General features: G+C 47.0%; 1 protein-coding gene and 1 long non-coding RNA gene across 6 annotated transcripts in view; one reads left to right on the top strand and one right to left on the bottom strand.

Annotated features, from left to right (window-relative positions):
• TRAM2 (translocation associated membrane protein 2) overlaps positions 1 to 11,069 on the bottom strand; it is a 76,406-nt gene extending 65,337 nt beyond the window's left edge. For 2 of the 4 annotated variants that reach the window (XM_036916388.2, XM_036916389.2), the window contains exon 1: positions 10,779 to 11,069. Coding sequence is in view for 3 of the 4 variants with exons in the window: in XM_036916389.2 (XP_036772284.1) it covers positions 10,779 to 10,898 (120 nt within the window). In the remaining variant the exon portion in view is untranslated. The remainder of the gene's footprint in view (positions 1 to 10,778) is intronic. The other 2 variants (XM_036916387.2, XM_036916386.2) reach the window with 2 other exon arrangements.
• Positions 11,070 to 12,797: 1,728 nt separating this feature from the next.
• LOC118927775 (uncharacterized) overlaps positions 12,798 to 22,698 on the top strand; it is a 29,654-nt gene continuing 19,753 nt past the window's right edge. For both annotated transcript variants that reach the window (XR_008994430.1, XR_005030956.2), the window contains exon 1: positions 12,798 to 13,270. This is a non-coding gene — a long non-coding RNA (uncharacterized LOC118927775). The remainder of the gene's footprint in view (positions 13,271 to 22,698) is intronic.

Here is a 22,698-nt window from a genome sequence, read left to right as displayed (position 1 = left end):
GGAGTGGTCATCACGTGACTGCACTTGCTTCCCTTATCTGTCTCCCTTACTGGATGGTAAGGTTGTTCCCTGTAATTAGGAAACACGTCCTTTTCCTGTGTTCCCAGCATCTAGAACAATGCCTCACATGCAACAGTGTTTAATCAGTATTTGTAGAATGAGAGGACTGGAGATCAGAAACAGCTCAGTCTACGCTCCCATCCCTTGGGCCATAAGAGCAACAATTTGACTGGCAGGACTGAGACACCAGCAACACTGGTAAGTTTGGTAAGTCACAACTGGCTACAGCTACAGGCTAACAGTGTAGTAAGTAGCCAGTGGCAATCTGACATGGCCATAGTTGTTCTGCCTGGAGTATCTAGACCCAAAAAACTCAAGGAATCGAGGCTCAGAGGCATCTCATTCTCTTCATTTTGAAGCTCTAAAAATGACAATAGAGCAAATTGCATCAACAAATACGTTAACTGGCATTCATTTCGGATTTCCATGTCTTACATAGAGTAGGTGTATTCATTGAATGATTTTTTAAAAAGAAAATAAAATTGAATGGCCATGTGGTAGACTAGCATTGAAGAAAGATATTCCCCAGGCTGGATGATCAGAATGTCAAAAATTTTTCTTTCACTTTCCTTGGGCAATAAAGTATACTGTACAGCAGACCAACTTTGCCTTTGATTTTTCAGAGCTATAAACAACTGTGGCTTGCCAGAAATTTCTGGGGTTGAATCATGCTGGATAGCCAAAATTACCATATTGCTAAAGATTCAGGTCCTGAAACATTAACATTACACACTGTGCACGGAAATCTTTCTAAAAACCTTTCTGAGTATACTGCATACCTTTTACTTTTTCATGAAACTATAGATGATCATTCTGATCAAGTACCACACTGCACTAGTCTATCATAATAACCTCAAAATCTACTGAAGCTTTTTGTTCATTTACTAAATGAACCCAGGTATTTATGTTTTTTTTTCATTTCTTACGACTTTTAAGTATTCAGTAATGGATAGCACTGTCAACCAGTCTACCTACCCAGCCACTTCTCCCATTTTAACTTCTTTCTTCCATAATCTTGGGACCCAGATAATCAAGTTTCATAAAGCTGTCTGTAAAGTAAGTGTAGGGGGGCTGTGACCAGAGCTTGAGAGACTAGCCTAGGTGTGGCGTGCAAGGTCAGTGCACAAGTTTACGGCCATCACCTAGCTGTTTGGGGATCTCCCCTTACAGCCTGGTTCTAAGCTATGTTCCAAGTAGATGAGGCAGCCACAGAAGGGAGTCCACACAGCCAAGGTATCATTCCAGCATTTTTTGAAGCAGCAAGAACAATAGATAACATGTATTGCATCTTACCTTGTACCAGCCTTCTACTAAGTGCTATATTTATTAATGTTGTTTCTTATCCTCCCAACAACTCTATGACATATTATTATCTCCATTTTACTGATGAGGAAACTGAGGCACAAACAGGGTAAACAATTTAGCAAGATGACACTGCTAGGACCTGGAAATCCAGAATTCAAAGTCAGGTAGTCTGCTTCAAGAGCCATGACCTTAGTTAGCCACTGCAGTCTGTGGCTCTAAGGGTCCCTAACAGAACCATACCACAAGGACCCCTTACTATTTATACCTACAGAAACAACACAAAACAAAACTCAGAAAACAGTACGTGAACTGGTGCTGCCCAACAGAACTTTCTGTGATGATTGAAACGTCCTGTATCTGCCCTATTGAGCAGTTGAAATGTAGCTAGCGTGACTGAGAAACTGAATTTTTTATTTCATTTCATTTTAATGAATTTACACTTAAGTAGCCAAATATGGCTAGTGGCTACCTACTGGATGACACAGGTGTGGACTACTTTTGGTGAATCAAAATTTTACACCATTAAATATATCAGATAATTCCTCTGAGAAACTAGCTTCAGAACAATGTAGCTTAGTACTGATGCATCTCCTCACATCTTCTCCATCCCTGTGTTGTTTTGATTCATTCTAATAATCTGGGGGAAGAAAGCATGCCATTTGGACAGAGTAGCTGAAGAGACCTTCCAGGTGGGGTGGGAGCTTGTAGAAGTAACAGTATTTGTTGGCCAGGCAAAGCTTTAGGAGCACTGTTGGGGATTTAAGGTGTGGGTTAGCAGACTACAGGTCAGATTTCAGACACTAAGTTCACGCTATTGAGGTGAATGAATGAATGAATAATAAATTAATTAATAAATGAATAAAGCCACAGATGAGCTTAAGGTGTGTATGTGATGAGCATATCACTGAATGTGAAAATACACTCAAGCCCAGGGCCCCAGACTACATTCAGAGGACTGGTATGCTAAAACCTGACTTGGCATAGCAGAAGGCCTGGGCCACTCTGCCCAGGGCAGTGACCTCTTCTTTTTCTCCCTAGGATCCCAGTCAACCTTGGAGAGGCCAAAGGGTCTCAAAAAGGGCCACGAAAGTCACAGACCAAGTCTTCCCTCTCCCCTGGCCCCAGATGATTCCTTCTTAAAATACAGGGATTTCTCCTTCCTTACCACTGGTTCTGCCAAACTGCATTACAGGTCAAACCCAAATTTAGGCTAGAACTTGATTTCAACTCAAATATGAAACCAAGATCAGAAGTTCTTCTCCAGTGGTGGTGCAACTTTATCCTAATTCTAAATGTACATGGGGGGAAGGTGCCTCCTCTCCTTTTCCCAATTTCTGGCTGACAACTTAAGTTTTATACATATTTTCTAGCCCTGTTCTGAATAACCATGTTAAGAAGGCATGACTGAGCCACAGAACCACTGACACCCCCAGAAAGCAAGTAGGGCTCAGAGAAGTAGAGGGGCTTGTGTGGGCCACACAGACAGTGTGTGGCACTATTAGTGGCAGAGCCCAGGGAAGAATCCAGGCCCCCAGCTCCCAGTCCTCGCCCCTTCCACCACACACCTCCTCGCCCAGGCCACACTCATGCCTCAAGGACTCTGGAAAAGGAGCACACGTTCGCACTTCATGCCAAACCAAAGACCAAACTACAATTAAAAATATATATATTGCTATCAACCATTCCTTTCCCCTCAACAACAGTCACAAAACCCATATGAATAAGTTATTCCCTGCCCATCAAGGTCAAAAGTTGATCCAGTACAAAGTCAGACTACAAACTAAATGCACTCTATCTACACTCCAGAAGTGTTGAGTCTGAAAACTTCAATTCTGCTCAAGTTCCAAGGAATTCTCAGCAGGAAACCAGGCATTGTGAAGCAGGCCCTATGATTTCCTGCAGGACTCCAGGAATCACTGGAGGGACAGCCTGTTTATCCTAGGGTTGCTCCTCTAGGTCAGGAGCCCCCAGACTTTTGCTGACCTTCAGGAAAAGAGCAGATAAGTCCTGGCACCTCGGAACCTAAAGCCATGTTCTCACTGACCCTCAGCACTATCTTCAGGAAGATTCCAGCCCCACACGTGGCACACCGAGCCGGCTGAAAGCAGTTGCTGACTAATGGGCATAGCCTGGGCGTTCCTCAGAGCACATGGGGTTGGGGGAGGTCAACAGAGGAAAGAGGAGTATGTTTGTAAAAATCGCACCTCTGTCCTTCGCCCTGAGGTAGGCACAGCCTTCTCCCTCCCCAAAAGCCACAGAACTCTTCGTAACAGTCGTGGGTCACTAGAAAGTCTCTTTTTAAAATTCTCTGTTGAGAGAGTATCTCTACCTTTACAATAAAGACAAAGTAACAAACTGACCAATGGAATAATATCCTTGCAAATGGAATAATATCCTACTTCAAAGGCAGGGCAATGAGGCTCGGGGATCGTCCTTCTCATCCCCCGTCTGACCATCACCTCCACTAACCCAAAAGGACATTACAGATCATGTTGGACTTTGACAATAAAAATCTTAAGAAACCACATAGAAGAGTTCTCCTAACCTCAACCAAGGTTTCAATTAACACACACGTGCACACGCACACACGACTTCTGGTCAGTTCGCTTATTTGCAAAGCTATGAAGTACAAGAGTACCAGCTGTGCCTCACAAGATGTCTTCGAGTGACTGTCACTCTTGTCTTATGACTACTGACAGCCCCACACTCAGCGTGTTAGGTCTCAACTCAATAAACCTTCCCCTTCCAACTAACAGCAATGGCTTGAGGTTGAAGCCCAACAGTCTGCAAGTTGCACCTTCCACTTATAGCAAGTTCAAGACCTGACTTAGCCACAAATTCATCAGCTTTAAGCTACCACACTGTGACCTCTTTGAGGACAGGGACCCATCTTATTCATCTGCATTCCCAGAGCTCAAGTCCAGGCACCTGGCTGGAACTCAATAAACAGCTGCCAAATTAATGAATGTGGCACACTGGGAAGCATCCATCAATTTCAAGGTGGAAATCGGTACAGATATTGATCCAGTACAAAGTCAGACTACAAACTAAACACATTCTGAACTCCAGTAGTGTTGGGTCTGAAAAGTTCAATTCTGCCCCAAGTTCTGAGGAATACATTGGCATGTACATTGGCATTCAAAGGTAGAGTCTAGAATTTCATTGGGCAGATGTGTAGGAAATGCACTGGATTTGAATCAGAAGATCTGGGTCTAAGTCCCACGTTTGCCAAAAATTGACTCTACTGTCCTGTCAAAAATCTCCCAACCTCTTGAGGACCTTATTTTCCTCTTCTATAAACACAGTAGACAACTTACATAGGTTTCTCTCTAGCCCTTAAACTTGTAAGACGAGAGGAGAAGATGTGCCCTTGAGCTATAGCCACAATATGAACTTGATGATAAGGGCAATGAAACTATAAGGGCCAGAGGCTGCTATTCTTACACAGATGCTGACTAACAACAGGCAATAGCCCAGCTAGTAGGTAGACCCCCTGCCATTCACCCACGCTCACATGTGATGCACATATTTGGGTCATTCTCTGTAGTCTCTTTCAGGGAGATGCAAATTTCAATGACTGTTCCAGGCAGAAAAGCCTCCAAGTAGAACAATGACCTGCAGACATCACTTCCAGGTAATAACCAGATTCCACTCAAGACAAAGGAAAATAAAGCAGCCTGTGGCTACATTCCATAGACTGCCTCATTTGTGGAAGCATCAGGGCTGAGCTCTAAATGTGAGCCAGACGTTGCTGAATTCTTATTTTGGCTCCAACTCTAACTCGGAGGGAATGGTCCTTGGCCAAGTGTCTCCTCTAGAAGCCAGGCTCTGGATGGGTATGACAACCCCCATAAACCATCCAGATTACAGGGTGAGGCTAGTAAAGCATTTCACAGATGTATAGTGCTGCCAACCCCTCAAGACAAATGAGGGAAGCCGTCAAGAGGCAACGTGGCTCAGGCAGAGAGCCAGAGCAATGCCTCCCCTAACCTTGGGTTCCCCAAACTCTCCAGTGGGCTCCAGAGGTCTCAGAGCCCCTCACCTCCCCCGTGCTCACAATCTGACCCATTTCCCCTGCTAAAATGCAAGGGAAGCTGTGTGAATCGACACTGCCCAGAACAGCCACTTGCAAAGCTCTTTAAACTGCACAGTTAACCCACAACATTTACCAGCTGTGACTACGTTAGGTTTGGTTCTCTTCTCCTGGGGGACAGTTGAAGACAGCAGAGGTAAATTAAGGCAAAGCAATAGACTATGTAAAATGTAAAGCTCTGCTCATGAAATAAGAAGGGCTGTGTCAGGAGCCACATTAGTCATGTTACTATTTTCTTTTTTTTTTTTCCCCTTTCTTTAACCATTAGGTACCAATGGATACCAGATCCACAGTGCAAGATGAAAAGGTTAGGAGATAGTATCAGTAAAGTTTCCCACCAAAGCCTGCTAATAGTGCTCTCGCTGATTAGAAAGCACTTCTGTACTTCGGGAACTCTAATTCAGTCTTATCAACCCTCCGGCTTCGTCATTTATCAGGGTGGGAACGGGAGGTTCATCAGCTATGCCACAGAGTGATTCCTGGGGCCCCTGCCCACACGAAGCAGATCAAAAAGCACCTCATGCCTGCCACAGTGAAGTTTTCACCATAGCAACACATGTTACTCTACAAATAGTCAGGACTAAGGCGCTCTGTTGTGACCGGTCTGGACAGTGCCCCCCAGAAATGAGTGACTGACCGTCCAGACAACAGAGGGAGCAAGAGAAAAGTGGCACCTCTTTAGCTTGTGGGGCAGTCTCCGCCACACAGCTGGTAGTGGCAGCGCTAAGACCCTCCAGTACCCTCAGCCCTGATCTAATATGATGCATGACAGAGAGAAAGTAGATGTTCTTGGGAGAGCAGCGGCACCACAGGCTCCCTGGGGAAGAGACATGGAGCGATCACCCCCTTGGGAGAGCAGACAGCCAGTGCTGGAGAACCTGGGGGAAAGGTCTCATGGCAAAACATGTCACATCTGAAATGAAATATGGCCGGGGTGCTCAATGAGCAGGTCTGATGGTGGAAGATACGCTCCCAGACCCAACAGTAACACCAGTAACAGTAGCCATTGGTGTGGTGGTTGAGATTTATCAGTTACACACCTATGTGCCAGGCACAGTACAGGGCCTTTTTATAGGTATCCATCTTCCCCCTGCAGTTAGGGTTAAAAACCCACACTAACTGATCAACACCACCTTTCTGGCTACCACATTTTTTGCCAATGGAAGCAATAAGGAAAACTGATGTGCACTTACGTCCCACACAATAGGGTTATGCTTGAGGCTTGACCAGGAGAAAAACTAGCCCCAAATTTCTGCTCTGTTGCTCAGATCACTCAATGATGCGTGTGGAAATCCAAACACAGAACAAGGGCACCCAAGAGAGTAATTGACCCCTTCTCAGTTTCTTCTGACTAATTTATCTAGAACACCGCTGGTAGACTAGGTCAAAAGCTAGAGAGCAAGATGCCTAAAGTCAGGAAATAAAGAAGTGGGCAAAAGCACATGAGAAGTTGGTCAAAGAAAGACATGTGTCCACTGGTGCACATCCGTGCCATTTACACATTTCTTTACATTAGCACAATATAAGCAGAATTGTTTTATAATGTTAACACTAAGAGACAGAACCAGCAGCCTCACTCCAGGTGACAATGCCCACAGGTATGTCTGGGAGGATGTGAACGGGTGCCCCAGAAGCCATGTATTAAGAGGCTAGGACACAATGGGTTCCCATTGCATACGTGCAAACACATCATCCTGGCAAGTCGTCACAATGTCAGCAAAGGGAAGAAGGCAGTTCCTGGAGAAAAAATAACTCGACCACCTCTACCTCCAAAACAATTAAGAAGCAAAAACCAGCCACAACCCCAAAATTTCTCTGGCTCCTAAACCCTAAAATCATCACAGACCAAATAGGACCCAAGCCTACAAATGACGGGCCCAGAATTTTAGAAGCATTTCCCTGCCGCAGAGCCGTCAGGGCCTGCAAACGAGCTTTCAAGAAACAGTTTGTCTCAAAATGACATTTTAGAGGGGCCGTGTAATTGATTCCTCTCTCTTCAATGTGCCCCCTCTTTCTCGTTCTCCATTTGCTAATGAGAGAGTTTTCCTCTTCCCCTGTGGGCTGCAGTGTGAAACGTGGCACTGAACAGGACACTGGAAAGCGACGGGAGCGGGGAGGGCAGGGCTGCTTTCAAATCTGACCCGCACACACACCCCCGCAACTGGCCGCCCACACCCTGCAGGAAGGTCAAGCCGGACTCCAACTAAGACAGGACTGAAGGACCACACTGTTGAGTAGAAAACTCCCCCTGACACCACCTCTCCGAGAGCAGAGTTAAGAAAGAGAAAGCTGGAAGGGAAGGAGGGGGAAAATAAAGCTCCACATTCCTGACATTTTTTAGCCAAGTGCTGTGGCTGCACAGAACAGCTCTATTCCCAGCAGCCTGTAGGACGGAAAGAAAACCTGGGTTCAGGGAGTAGAACCTGCCCCCTCTGTCTTGTAAACGGGGAAAGAATCTAAGACTGGCCCAAAACTAAATCAAAAGGAGAGAGGGGCACCCTCTGATGCGTGCTCCTAAAAGGAAATGCTCCTAAAAGGAAATGATCCCAAGGGAAGGAATTTGGAAGCATCCTCTCCTAGGGGAAAGAACTGAAGTCCTGGGGTCTCTCAAGGGGAAACAGAAACTCCCCTAAAGCTGGTGAATGAATTGGGGAAGGGGCATGGCAGGATGAGCCAGAGGGCAGTTAAAGACGCAAGAGCTGTGGCTGCCCAGGGTGGGCCCAGCTCATTGGCAGGGGCTGGGCAGGGGACCCCAGAAGGAGGAGTGGCCAGGAGAGTCTCTCCCTGTGGGAAGAATTATAATTAAGTTTCCCTGACTCAGCTTCTGAATGAAGGAATCCTAGCCCTGCCCAAGTTAGAAACCAAGAGGCTGCCATCCTCTCCCAGGCGCCCCTTTGCTTTCCACTTCCTTCTGTCCTCACTTCCAGGAAAAAGTGTATCAAATGCTGGACTGTCCCCTCACCACATGCAACTTTACATATAGGCACATACACACCACCCCTCCGACAGAGAACCAGAAGACCCTCAGAAGTAGCTAGTAAGGTCTGTGCTGGGTTACAAGGCTTGCCGCCCCTGGCTTCACTCCAGATGGGAAGGCGCCCACGTGGGCTGCTCCAAGGTCCCTTGAAGTAACTGAGCTTTTCTGTCTCATTTGGTGGGGAGCGCAGAGTTCCAAAATCCTGAGTTTCTCCAGAACACCTACCTCTGTGGAGAGTCAGTTGGAAGTTAGAAACAATGAGGACCTGCCATGTGCCTAGCACAGCAGAACACGTGTTCTCCATAAGGGAGGTCTGGGCACAGCCCTGCTTCTCCCAGATCAAGCACACCCCAAAAATCCCACAACGTACCTTCAGTGCACCTTCAAGTGTACCTTAACGCATAGGACTTTCCACAAGACTAGAGGCAGGGAAAGAAGGAGGTATCCAGAGCAAAGGCTAGGTGGCTCTTTTAAGATACAGCAGGTAGAGCCACAAACTTTAACAAATGCCAGAAACACAGCAGAGAGAGCCCTAAGACTGCAAGAGATTTCGCTGGCTGCAAAGCGTGTCAGGTCTACGGCGGTCACGTGTGTCTTTCCAACCACACCCTCCAAGACTGGTGACACGGACACAGCAGTCCGAGGCCTCCTCCAGTGAGGACAGCAAACAAACTTTGTCAGTATGGGCTGGACAAAACAAAGTCTTATCTACTTAAGCTATTATTATGATAAATAATCACAGGAGCAGGCGACTGCCCTTCACATTGTCAAGTTTGGTACGGCTGCTATTTCTTACATGATCTCAGTTAAACCTTACAGTAATGCTGCGAGGAAGACAGCTCTTACTAACAACCTCTTTAATGATGGGGAAACTGAGGCTGTAGTCAGTGTTTCAGTCAAGACCAGAGACAGAGCAGGGACTGGGACACAGGGAAGACCCTGGCTTGACAAAGACCTTTCCAATAGACAGTGAGAGCTGTGGGGGGTGGCAGGAAGGAGGAAGGGATTGAAGTAAAGGAGCAAAACCTGAAGGGCAGACCCTAATCCTAGTCTCAGGTTTATTTCCTACAGACCCTGAAGCCCAGCCGGGATACATTCACACCCCCAACCCTGACATGGCCACCACAGCAAGGTCCCCAGCTTGAGGGCAGCTTCAGCGGCCAAGTAGGACCCTTGTCATCCTTAGACAGGAGACAGGGAACCCAGGGACAGAGGGATACAGGAGAAACTAGTCACGCTAGGAATCCTCCATCTCTAAGGCAGTTTATAAATGGTTACAGCTTCCTAACCCATCCCTGGGAATGCAGATAAGCAGCCCCACCCTGAAGGCAGGACAGGCGCTGCCCCAGAGACCACGGAGGGTGAGAGTGAGGGGAGCGTCACTCACATATCCCTCTCTTGAGACAAGATATACCACAGCAAACCCTATACTCAACTTCCTCCAGTTCTTCCCACTTGGGAATATCATGTTTTTTCTCTCTCAGGAGTTGAGAATCCTTCCCATCGGCCCAGGTGGATTCTGACCCCCTGTGGGCTTACTAAAACTCTGTTCTGGGAGGCCTACCCAGCCCATCCTCTCCCCACCACCCCACAGCTACGAGAGAATCACCTTTCCCCTACAAGCAGAGGGCATCCCCGTCCCTCTCCTTGCACCTGGAATGGGGGGAAAGCTCTGGGTCCACTACAGATGGATCTAAGGAACAGTCTCCAGAGTGATAAGGGGTACATGAAAACTGGCCTTTTAGGCAAAAGCAAGAAAAGGGCGGGGGTAGGGGAGACGATAGAAGGGCCCGGTGGAATGAGGCCAGAACCACACGTGAACAACCCGAGCACGTTCCAGAGTTGAGGATGCAAAGACCCAGAGAATCAGGTGGGAGGTGGAACAGGGTCGGGGTCGATCCCACTGGAAAAGCCCAGAAGTGCTGGCAGCCACCGCTCGGGTTGGGGGAGTTGTGCAATGACTGCGGGTCCGGGAGTCTCCGGGCATGGTTCCCGGACACCAGAAAGGAAACCCCACTGTTCGGGCCAGAGTGGCAGCGCGGCGTCGGTTCGAGGCCCGACTTAGGACTCAGGGCTGCAGAGAAAGCCGCAGGATCTGGTGGGGGACCAAGGCGGCGGCAGATCAGGGCACCGCTGGCACGGTGCGGAGATGGAAGGTGGTGTCCTCTGGGCTGTCTGGGAGGCCAAGGGGTCGTACACCGCATAAAGCCGGGGGGGGGAGGTGGGGTACAGATAACGTACAAAGCAGCCAGGCGCCCCAGCTCAGGCCAGGACCCTGGGGAGCTGCAGAAGTGCGCAGGGCGACGCACGACAGGGGACACTCCCCTCCCCAGTCCCACTCACCTCGAACATCAGCCCGATGAGGACGCAGAGCACCAGGCAGAAGCCGATGTCCGCATGGTTGTGGATGACGAACTCCTGGCTGAAGAGCGGGTAACTTTTCGTCCTCCTGCGGAAGGCCATGGCAGCGGGCGCGCAACGGCCGGCGGGGCCCGCACCCTGCGCTCACGAGCCGCCGCGCGAACTTCTCCAGCCCCGGCCCGGTCTGCCCGCCGGCCCGCAGCCCGCTCGCCCTCGGGCCCGCCGGCCTAGCGTCCAACAACTTCGGAGGCCCGCCCCCTTCCTCCGCCCGCCCCCGGCCGCGCCGCCCGGAACCGCCCCCGGCCGCAGCCCCCTCCCCGCCCGCGGCCCGCACTCGGCGCGCAGGGCTCGCTCCGGCCCCGCCCCCCGCGCGCTTAACCCTCTCGCCGCCGGCGGCGCGCGGGCCCGGGGGCGGGGCCGGCGGGGGTGCCGCACGCCGTCCGGAACCTCTCGCCCGCGCGGGAGCCGCGCGCCGCCGCGATTCCGGGGCTGGGGCCCGGCCGTCCCCCGCGCGGGCGGAGCAGGCCGCGGGGAGCGCGGACGCCCGGCCCTGCCGGGACAGGAAGTGGGCCGAATTTCCCACTCCTCGGGCCCGCGCCTTCCTCCGCGGAAGGGAAGCGCCGGGGAGGCCGCGGGCCGGCCGGGGGCTGCGCCTGGCAGCCGGGTTTTCCCGGGCTTGCGGGCTGTGGCCTCAGCGCCCCGCACGGATGATGAACGAATGGACGGTTAACTAAGTATTTACTGCGAGCTGGCAGTGGGCTTGGCACGGTTCACAAGGCTGGACGTTTGCAGCTAATTATCAGAAAGAGACCCTGCCCTCTGGAGCTTGTGTTCTGAAGGAGGAGTGGATGGATGGGTGCAGTTTTGCTCTTTTAACTTTTGAGACCCTGGTGCTACTTACTACAAATTAGTTTTACGCATCTTACCCGAAGTCTACCTTCAATACAAAATGACCTGAAGAAGTAGAAAAACAAAACACTGATAAAGAAAAAGAAGAAAAGAAATTTCTCATTCAAAGATTTATTTAATATTAAGTTTTAAAAATACTCTTGGAAAGGACAGAAAGTGCTTTTAATAAATTAACTTATACTGGCAAATATTGGATTTATTCCCACCAGTAATGAAGGAATCTAATGACTTTCTGGATGTGCACAAATACAAAATGAACAAAGAACTACTTAATTTCAATTTTCTTTTTTATTACGTCCCCAGTTATTTCACTTATCAGTAAATCTGATTTCTTCAAGATGACACTGTGAAGCGTGAGAGACAGTTCCTGGATAAATGTTGGCATCTTAAGTTTATTACTCTTCAGGGTTTAGCATGCAGTCTTTGGTCTTTAATTGCTTTACCTGACTTAAGGAAAAGCAACAGCTCTATTGGACTAAATCTCATTTAACTCCCAGAGTTAATTAAAGTTTCTTAAAGTTGGACCTTTGTCTTTCAGGAAATAGAAAGATCAAGAACTCAGGAACATGTCGATTTTCCATCTGCGAAAAGGAGTTCAGGTTTTCAAACTGCAGCCACATCTATGTGATTGGACCCTATGATACTGGTGTCTTTATACATCAAAAGTAGACTATCAGCATTTGAGACGGCTCAACTTAATAGTTCCCTCGTGAAGTTTCCCCATGACCACTTGTAGAGGATATTGTGGTGAGAATTTCTTGCAAAAGGAGGGATGTTGTCAACTTCCATGGAGGAAGTACTAGATACCTACTTCAGCCATCTCTTAAGTCCTGGTTTCAAACCCTCTCGACCGCAAATGGATCTTCCCAACCCCTCTGATCCAATCAGTCATGGAGTCCTATGAATTCTTACCTCAGAATCTCTCCCACCAACTCCCACCTCCACCTGACCCACACTACCCATGGATACCCTGCCTCTGATACCTCCCGCTTTAACATGTCATTCCATTAGAACTATCTATTGAGCAACTATTCAGTGCCAGGTGCCATGCCAGTTACTAGAGAAAGAAAGATAAGACCCGTTTGTGATGGTTTTAAAATATGTCTTCAAATTTTTTTTATACTCTCCCCTTCAAGAGGTGACAAGAGAATTCCCTCTCTCTCCCTTGAGTATGCCCTGGACTTCCTACTCAGTTCCAACAAAACAGAATATGGCATCAGTGATGGTTTGTGACTTCTAAGACTAGATCATAACATGCATTTTAGTTTTCTCTTCTCTCTTTTGTCTTGGGTCACTTTCCCTGAGAGAAGTCAGCTACAGTTGTGAGAATACTCAAATAGCTTTATGGACAGGTCCACGTGGCACAGAACCAGGACTTCCTACCAACAACTGGCACTAACTTGCCAGGCATGTGAGTGAGCCGTCTTGGAAGCAGATCCTCCAGCCCCTGTCAAGCCTTCAGATGACTACAACCCTGACTGACCTCTGGACTGCAACCTCAAGAGAGAGACCCTGAGCCAGAACCCGGCAGGTAAGCCCCTCCCAAATTCCTGACACACAACAAGGTGAGATAATTAATGTTTGCTGCTTTAAGTCAGTAAATCTTGTTGTCATGTATTATGCAGCAAGAGGTAACAAATAACCCTGCTGGAGCTTAAAATCATTTAGAAGAGACAGGCATCGTTACAATTCAGTATGATAGTGACTCTGAGAACAACTTGAAATATATACCCTATGAGTGCAAAGAAGAGGAAACTTAATTTGGTCCAAGGTATAGGGAAGAAAACACTTGGGAGGACATTTATCTAGTAGGATTTTACTGTCAGGAAATGCAGAAGAGTAATAAGAGATGAATTTTGGAGAGTTAAGACAAAGCTGATCTGTAATGGGTTTTGAATGCCATGATAAAGAATTATGACTTTCAGTCTGTGTATCAAATCATACATTGTGCACTTTAAATATATTATAATTTTGTCAATTATACCTCAACAAAGCCAAAAAAAGTTTTTTTAAGAAAAAGAGTTGTGACTTTATTCTGCAAACAAAAGGGAGGAACAGGAAGTCTTTAAATATGACCAAATCTGTCTTTAGAAGAGAGAACTATGAGGAATATGAAAGATCATTCTGATTTAAATGGTGTGGTGTCAGAAAAACCACTTGAGAAACTATTACAACCATCCAGTAAAAAATGAAAACTTCTGAAAGAATAATGGCAATAAGAATAAAGGAGAGGTGAATTATTTCAGAGATATTCCAAGGGTTAATTAATTGGATTTGGTGACTGCTTAATATACGATATACAGGAGTTGGAGGAGCCCAAATTTAGGCTACAATGACATAAATAAAGGGGGGATCATTAAAATGTGTATGTGAAACAACAGAGAAACAGAGGGTATAAGAGAGGAAGAGAAGATAGCCTCAGCTATGAACAAACTGGTTTGAGGTGTCACGGGACATCCAACCTGACTCTTCAACAGGTCAATTGGAAGTTGCTGGACTGGATAAAGGGGAGGATTAAAGGTGTTTGTAGTTCAGCTGCAATGGGACTGTTGAAGCCATTAAGTTAAGTAAGTGTTCCTGAAAGATTGTGCTGAGTGAAAATAAACCCGAAGTCCAAAGAATCCCAGGGAACCCCAAGACTGAGAAGGGATGTGGAGGAAGAGGAAAGGGTGAGGTGGGGGAGCTATGACTAAATCAGGCAGGCTGAGAACGAGACAAAGCCCTTCCGTGCAGGCTTTACGGCCTCCGAAAGCCCATTGGAGTGCGCTTAATTGACAGTGAGGAGGGGATGAGAAAAGGAGGTGAGAAAGTAGATAACTCTTTTAAGAAGCTTGGTGAGAAAGGAGAAATGGATAGTGTCTTGCAGGATATAGGATTCAGGGAAGGATCTTTAAATTATATTTATTTTTCGAGATTGGAGCATATTTGGAGACAGAAGAACTACTCAAGAGAGAAGGAAATAGTGAAAATACTAGAAATACAGGAGATCGTTGATGAAACCAAAGTTTAGAGGCTAGCTCCAACAACAAAAGAAAGAAAGAAAACTTCTCTGAGGCTGGGGCAAGGACCTAAGAATGAGTGAATATACAGTTACATCCAGATGTATGGAGATAATAACGTCTCACATTTACATTTTACTTTACAGTTGCCCTGTCTGGGAGGCAAAACAGTTATTACCAACCCCTTCTTGTGTCTGTTCTGGGCCATGTAATTAATGGGTAGCTGAAACAGAACTCAAACTGGGGCAGCACAGCAGGACCAGCTGCAGGCTTTCAGACTTCCTAAAGCATGCCACCCTCTGCCTCTCTCCACCTGTCCCATCATGGCTGTCATATCTCTGCCACACCAACTCTTAACTAAATTGGAATAGCCCCTTTCCAGTACAAACCCTGTGGTCTTCAATCTCTGTGTCTTTTGTTCACCTCATAAGGCCCTTGTTCCATGTCCCTTTACCTAAAAGGTAGCCATCCTTAGAGCTTAAAAGCATGTACCTCTTCCTTCAAAAAGCTGTCTTCGGGGCACTAGGCTAGAGGTGTACACACTATACCTTGTGCATAGCAGTCAGGTAGTGGTAGGATTTCCTGTAATCAGTGTATTTGTCTCTGAGTTTTATCCTCCTTTGATTGGTGTTACTCTTCAGAGCAGGAACCAGACATTTGTTCTCATATTCCAACAGTACTAAGCACAAGAGCCCCACATGGTGTATTGTCATCAAATGTTGGTTGAATGAATGATTGAATGAGAGATACTGCTGTCATGGCTGGTATGAATGTGACCACTATCCCCAACAAATGGAAAATGTATTTTCTCACATAACAAGAAGTCCAGAAACAGTTCATTCCCAGGCATGAGTGATTCATGGAAGACTAGAGTGCTCACTATCCTCCTACTTTGCCACTCTGTGTTTGCTTTTATCACTGACTTGTCCCTTATGGTTACAAAGTGGCTGCATCAGCTCCACGCATTCTATCCTTCATTCATTGAGACCCAAAATTCAGACAAGAAGGAGAGGGGCATTTTGAAGAGTGAAGAAAACTTCCCCAGGAGACCCAGACTTCCCTTCATGCTTCATTGTCCAGAATTACATTGATATGCCCATTCCTAAACCAGTCATTGGCAAAGCAAGTGGAACTGACATGATTGGTTTAACCTCACCAGGAAGTCATCCTCAGAGGGGCTGAGAAGATTTCCAGCCTCCTTTGAAGATCCTGGCTACCCCTTACCTGAACAAAATTAAAATTCCAAAGGCAAGGACAACGGGGAGAATTGGTGTGGAGGAGACAATCCAGTAGATAGTGCACCATGAGTTTTTTTCAGGGCTTTTTTTTTTATTCTCTGTATTTTAGCCTCTTTGCCTCACAGGGCACATAAGAATTTTGCTCCCAAATGAGCCTTGCTTTCTGTTTCTGTACAGTAGGCACATGATCCTTGCAAATGTCACGCCTCTAATGGTCACTGTCAGAGTGTCTGGCTGAAGTTTCTCCAGCCTGACAGTGGATTGTTCATGCTCTGGCAGAGACCAGCTTATTAGCACCAGAGGCTCAGCACTACCTTTTGCAAAGGATGAGACTTCACAGCCATCAGATCTCCTTGCCCCCAAAACCACAGCACTTGAGTGGAGTCAGTAATGGGCCAAGAGCAGGGGGATGGGAGCCATAAGGCACTAAGGGTTGCAGGATCTGTAAAGAATTTTAAAACAATGATAAACCTCTAAATGCAATGCGGTGTTCTGGATTAAACTGTGGAGCAGAAAAAAGACATTAGTGAAAAGACTACCGAAATCCAAATCAAGTCTGTGGTTTGTTAATTGTTAATGTCTGTGTTTTAATAAATGTACCATGGTTATAGAAGCTAGGTGAAGAGTTTATGAGGACTCGCTATACTATTTTTGCAACTCTCCTGTAAATCTGAAGTTATTTCAGAATAAATTTTTAAATGACAAAAGTGACTAAATTGGCAATTCAAAACAATGTTAGTGGTAAAAATACTTACCCCCAAATCTTTTGGTTTAAGTTTTACTCAGTTGTTGTAGTTGCTGTTAAGTCTTAATAATAGATACATGTTAAGTTCCAACATAATACATTTTATTATTTATCTTTTCATAAACCTTGAGTTCTACATGCAAGTTAATCCTACTAGCTCTCATACATACAACCGAGCCCTAATATAGGGGGTCTCAGATGCACAGATTAGTTTCAAGTAGGTTCATGTCCAGGTGGAATCGTGGAGCTCGTTTCCAGCGCCAAGTCCCATTTCCAGTTTAGAAGCTTGTCTGAACTGCAAATTGGCAACAAACAATGATAGCACAGTGAAGTAAGAGGAAGAAACAGAACTCATTACTTTAATTCTTTCTGTGTGATCACTAGCAGCTTTTATTTGTATTTAAAATTTTAAACAGTGAAACAGTGCAAAATGCTGTTCTTATTTTTTGTTCCATATCGTATCACGATTAGGTCTTGATTGTTTTTCTGTAGAGAAGCAGTATGTTAAAAATGATCAGCTCCAGGTATTAAATATTTGAAGCACGAGAGTGAGTGGAATTAAGATTCCAGGTATTTGAAACTACCTTAAGGATCACATATCCACTCCCCACTTGCCCAGTGTCAGCTAGTGACTCAGTGGCAGAGTAGAACGTGGGAAGCAGGACTCCTGACAGCGCAAGGCTCTAACCACTGCCCTGTTTCCTCTTTCCAACTCTCATTTGGCTAGAGAAAGATTGATTGCAGACTACTAATGAATGGGCCATATTCAGAGAGAAAAGGGGGGGGAGGGGCATTTCTACAAAGAGACACAACTCAAATTGACATTAGAAATGAGTAAATTTCAGTTGGAATTCCCACAGCCAGAAAAATACTGAAATACATTTGGGGAGTGGGGGAATGGTTTTAGTTGATTTCCACTGAGTTCTCCAATTTGGGGGCATCTTTCACTGGAAACTAGATTGGGAACTTAAACTGCCCACAAAAAAGGCTTATTAGCCTTCATACTTTTATAGTTAAGGACAGTGCAGTAGTTATCAGAGGGGCTCCTCCGTGATGCCGTGGGTCATCACATTGAAAAAAATGCTCTACAGCAGGATCTCCAGGGAAAGAAGGTTTACATGAACTGTGCTGTCTTCCCTGAGCCACTCTCTCCTGGATGGGGGAGAAGGGTATATACTATCTTAATTAAATTTAAGCATCTCCCTATGAATTTTTGTTACCAGTCCTTGAAATTCATCCTATATCTGTTTCTCTGATCATAGTCTAGTGTTCAGAAACAATTTAGTTGTGAATTGTCAGACATGGACACTAAATGCAAATACTGGGGTCTGCCCTTGCACAGCTCCCTACCACCGTGATTGTTTAGGTGTGCCTGCTTCCCAGCTGAGCTGATAACTGGCCTTCTGCATGCTTGGAAGGGTCATGGGTGGATGGATGGATGGATGGATGGATGGATGGGCAGGTGGATGATGGATGGATGAGTGGAAAGGTGGATGGGTGGATGGTTGGATGGGTAGGTAGGAAGATGAGTGGATGGATGGATGGATGAATGAAGTACTGGAAAGATGGATGGGTGGATGGATTAATGGATCAATATGCAGGTTTCCACACCATTCCATCTTTATATTGGTGCCCAAGATACAGTGAGAGGGACCCAAGGGGATGCTGCTTCCACAAAGGAAATATGTTTAAGACCAAAGCTATATTTAAGTTGGGTAGAATTTAGCCTTGGGGTAGACTTTAAGGCCCTGAGAGACACGAATCACAGCTTTCCATCTTGTGCCTTACTAACCAGCTCAGTCCCTGCCACACAGTAAGTATTAAGTGAGTATTTGTTGACAAAAACAAATCATCTGAGAAACACAAATCAAGGAGGACTCCCTCTGATCCTGAAATTCATCCCCATATTCTGACTCTCTGTGTTTACATTCCAACATTAAAATTTCATTCCTTTATAAATCAATTTTGTATCCAGAACCTGTCCAGTTCTGATGCAAAATATTCCTGGATGTTAAATACATTAAACTCTTTCCATCTGTTGTTTCTTTGGCAGGCACTAGCTGGTCACATTGCTCTCTCTCCTGATTCTTTGCTGATGAGGTTGAGCATGGGGAGGTCCAGAGGTTTCTCTGACTAGACTGAGGGACGAGAGGGGAGAGGGCCCTTTACAGTAGGAAGCGCCAGGACTCTGATAAGGGACCCAAAGGCACACACTCCTGTTCTGACCTCCGGCAGCCAGCCCCTGGCCACGGTGCCCTCCCAGCAGCCCCTCCTCCTGACATGACGGGAATTCCTCACTTCGTCCCACAGTTTTCTGCAAGCTGGGCAGAGCAGTGAGATGAAGAAAGAAATGAGGAGAGAAGAGGAAAAGTGGGAGCAAAAAAGTAAACACAAGAGGAAGGGAGACACGGGACAGTAAAGAGAGAAGAGGAAAGAGGAAGTGAGGCTGGTTATGGGCAGGGGTAGGAGAGAAATAGTATATTTGCAGCACAAATCCTCTAGTAATACCATCATCATCGTCTTGCCTGAACAGGTGTGTGGGGACTCCATCTACTCATTATACGGCATGAAAATGGAACACGTTTGTTTCTCTCAGCCTCGGAAATCTTGGCAGATGCTGTCAGAAAGTGCACGCTGCTTCTGAGATTCGGTTTTTCAATAGCATACACTGTAGGTTTTGATTGGGGTTGGGAAAAAGAGGAAAAGGGAGTTAATGTGCTTTTTTTTTAAATTCTGAAATTCTCTCCCAGGGGGTTCTTCCTAAGAGCGCACTGGGCTCTCTTGAGTAGCCAAGCTAGCATGACCAGTGCCCTAGGGTTGGCCAGCAGTCTTGGGGCCACACAAAAGCCTTTTCCTTGAAATGGCCCCCTCTGTCAGTCTTTAGGGCACGCCCTTGGCGGCCCTCACGTCCCCTTACTCCAGCATTTCTCATAGCTTCTATTCGCCTCTATTTCACTTCTGCCCTGACCTCAGAGTCCCTGTCTTGTATTGAGACATCTGAAGTGTGTGGTTCAAGCAAAGAGCATTTTGTTCCCAGCTGAACAAGGCTCAGGAGCCCTGCAGTGCCAGAGACGGGAGTGGGCACCCTTCATCACTAAACTAAAGCCTGGCAGTGTGCAAGCTGCCCATGACAAACACCACCTTTCTCTGGGAAGGCAGCCAAGGCCCGGAGCCCTGTGTAGGAAATCCCCAGTGAGAGGCCCTTCCGGAGGGGCACAGAAAATGGCTCTTTTCATAGGCTCTGAGCCCTCTTCCTTTCCAGTGTACAGGCCCACATCACATCACCCTTCCTGGCCTTCTAAGCTCCCTTCACATGCCAAGTGCCCACGCCCAGGCACCTCCTGGCTCCTGACTTCCTTCTCCTTCGCCTCCACACTCAGCCCACAGGAAGCCACCTCCTTGCCCCACCTGGGCTGCCGACTCTCCCTCCATCCAGCATGCTGTGCCCTCACACGAAACTGCAGTGCACCATGACCTCACACATCCCTGGAGGCTCCTCTCAGGTTGAACAGAAATGATTTGTTTACTTTCCCAGATTAGCAAGGGGAGCAAATTCCACAGATGCCTCTGTCCCTAAATCTCAGAGTTCAGACCTCCGGCTTGGTAGTAGGAGCTACGTGGTGGAGGCAGCCCGAGATTGCACGGAAGACTGATGACAGGAACAATCGCTCTTTATGGAGCAATTACTAGTTGGCAGGCAATGGTCTACACCCTCTCCTGGATTTTTAATTTAATCATCACAAACTTCTGCAGCAGGTACTATTATCAGCCCCGAGGAAATGGAAGCCCAGAGAGGTTAAGTAACTTGCCCAAGGCCACATGCCCAGGGTGTGCCGAGGCGATGGGCCTCCTACACCCATCCGCCTGCCTCTCTGGACCTGCCCTGGGGCAGAAGGAGCCCATTCCAGCTTCGTTCTGCCACTCCCTGGATGGCTTGCTTAGGTGAGCCACACTCAGCTCCTGAGAATTATGATTTCTTGGGGCCTTTCCATATAGTGATGCTGGGATTTTTTTCCCTTACATACTGAGGTACTCAGAAAGATCTCCACATTTCCTGGATTTGGGGCCAACCTCAGGCACAGGGATGAAGTAGGTCACAAAATTGATCATCGGAGACCCCTAAAGGCTCCCTCTGTGCAGCATTTTGCTCTGTCTGGACCAGGCCTCTGGTGCCGTCACTGCTGCCTCTGGGGGCCCAGGGCAGAGTCCCAGGGTGAATACAAAGCGGGTTTGTCTATCAGCAAATGTCTTGGAGGACACAGACCCTGCACATGAGGATGGGTAAACCTGAGCTCCTTATTAAAAGAGACACACTCCTTTCAGTGTGTCCTCATCTCAGAGTGAGCACACTGACCAGCGCTGGGCAGAGGGGAGTTCCCCAGCTGCTCCAGTCCCAGTCTCTTGGGTGAGAGGACAGCCATCCTCCACACTTTGATACGAGATGGGCCTCTAAATACTGTTTCAGATACCAGGGTGCCATGTCGTCAGAGATGTCACCGTCCCCTGCCAGGAACCCCTCAGGGACCGCCCGCTGCCTGCAGAAGGACGTCCACATCCTTACACGCAGCTTCAGGGAGCTCCATGAGCATACTCCCACCTTCCCACCTTGGCATCTGTTCTCCTTAGAAAACCATGAGCGCCTGCCCTGCCAGTCTCAACCAAGCTGGCAGCGTCTTAGGAGTTAAACTTTGCCATTGGTGAAAGATTGAGAGTATCATATTTGGTCGATTCTAAGGTGCACCCTTTTTTTCATTTTAACATCTTATTCATTTAGCATTGATCTTACAATCGTTGGCATGTCATCATTTATTGGGCAGTGCCTTTTCATATATAGTGGTTCATGAAATAATGGTGTAGATCTTACAACCGAAGGCGTCTCAGGTTTGATGAACTATTGTAATGAGCATTTTCCAAATTTGAGCTGTAGAAGTCCGGCCAAGGCTGGAAACTTGTGCACCTGTTCTCTGACTCTTTTCTCACCATCAGGCCTGGGTCCTGGCACAATGGGGATGGTCTCTGGGGGCCTCCATAGCCCTCTAGGTGTAACTATGAGTAACATTTAACATGTTTAATGAGCAGACAGTCAGAACAGAAGACAGCAGAAAACAACTGGCATGTCTGTCCTGGAGCTTGGTTGGTCCCCTGGCTATAGTACTGCTTACCTGTTGGCTTCAAACCCTTCAGCCATTTTCCCTTCCGCCTTATTTTAGGACACTTGCCAGCACGCTAAGGGAACTCGGCCTGTCACCCAACCCAGGGGGACAATCCCAAACCAGGCTAATCCAGACACTGTTATCCTAGTGTCCATCATCATCCTTGGCTTTAGGGGTGGGCATGATTATTAATTTACTATTGCTGCTGTAACAAATAACTACGACTTTAGCTTAAAACAACACAAATTTATTATCTTACATCGTGTAGATCAGAAGTTGCGTAGAGGTCTCACTGGGCTAAAATCAAGGTGTCTGCAGGGCTGAGTTCCTTTCTGGAGGCTCTAGGGGAGAATTGGTTTTCTTGTTCTTCAAAGTATTGGCAGAATTTAGTTTGTTGCAGCTGTAAGACTGAGGTTCCTGGCTGTCAGTTGGGGGCCCTATGAGTGTCTCGGGGCCTCTCCTCTGTTCTTACATGTAGCCCCCTCCATCTTAGAACCAGTGACATATCCTCCCCATGCTGCCATCTCTGTCCCTCAGGTGGGCTTATGCACTTAGATGGGGCACCCAGATATTCCAGATACTGTCCTTTATTATAGGCACCTCGAGGGCAGAAAGTGAGTCATTCTTTATCGACCCCACAATCAGTGGTGTTCTGGTCAAGGTTCGCAACTGGTTCTGGGAAAAGGGAGGGGAAGCCCTGATTTATAGTGTTTTCTATGGGGTACATACTCCCATCAGGGCTGATGTCAACCTCCCAACACAGCATTACTGAACAAGGAGATGAAGAGATGTGCGGAAGCACAGTGTTCACATTTCCACCATACGGATACAATAGTTGGGAATAACGTCAAGGCACAG

This window comes from Manis pentadactyla, chromosome 16 (genome assembly GCF_030020395.1).
Source record: "Manis pentadactyla isolate mManPen7 chromosome 16, mManPen7.hap1, whole genome shotgun sequence".
In the NCBI taxonomy this organism is placed as follows: Eukaryota; Metazoa; Chordata; class Mammalia; order Pholidota; family Manidae; genus Manis; species Manis pentadactyla.
Note: the sequence above shows the minus strand (reverse complement) of the source record. Positions and strands in the feature narration are given on the sequence as shown.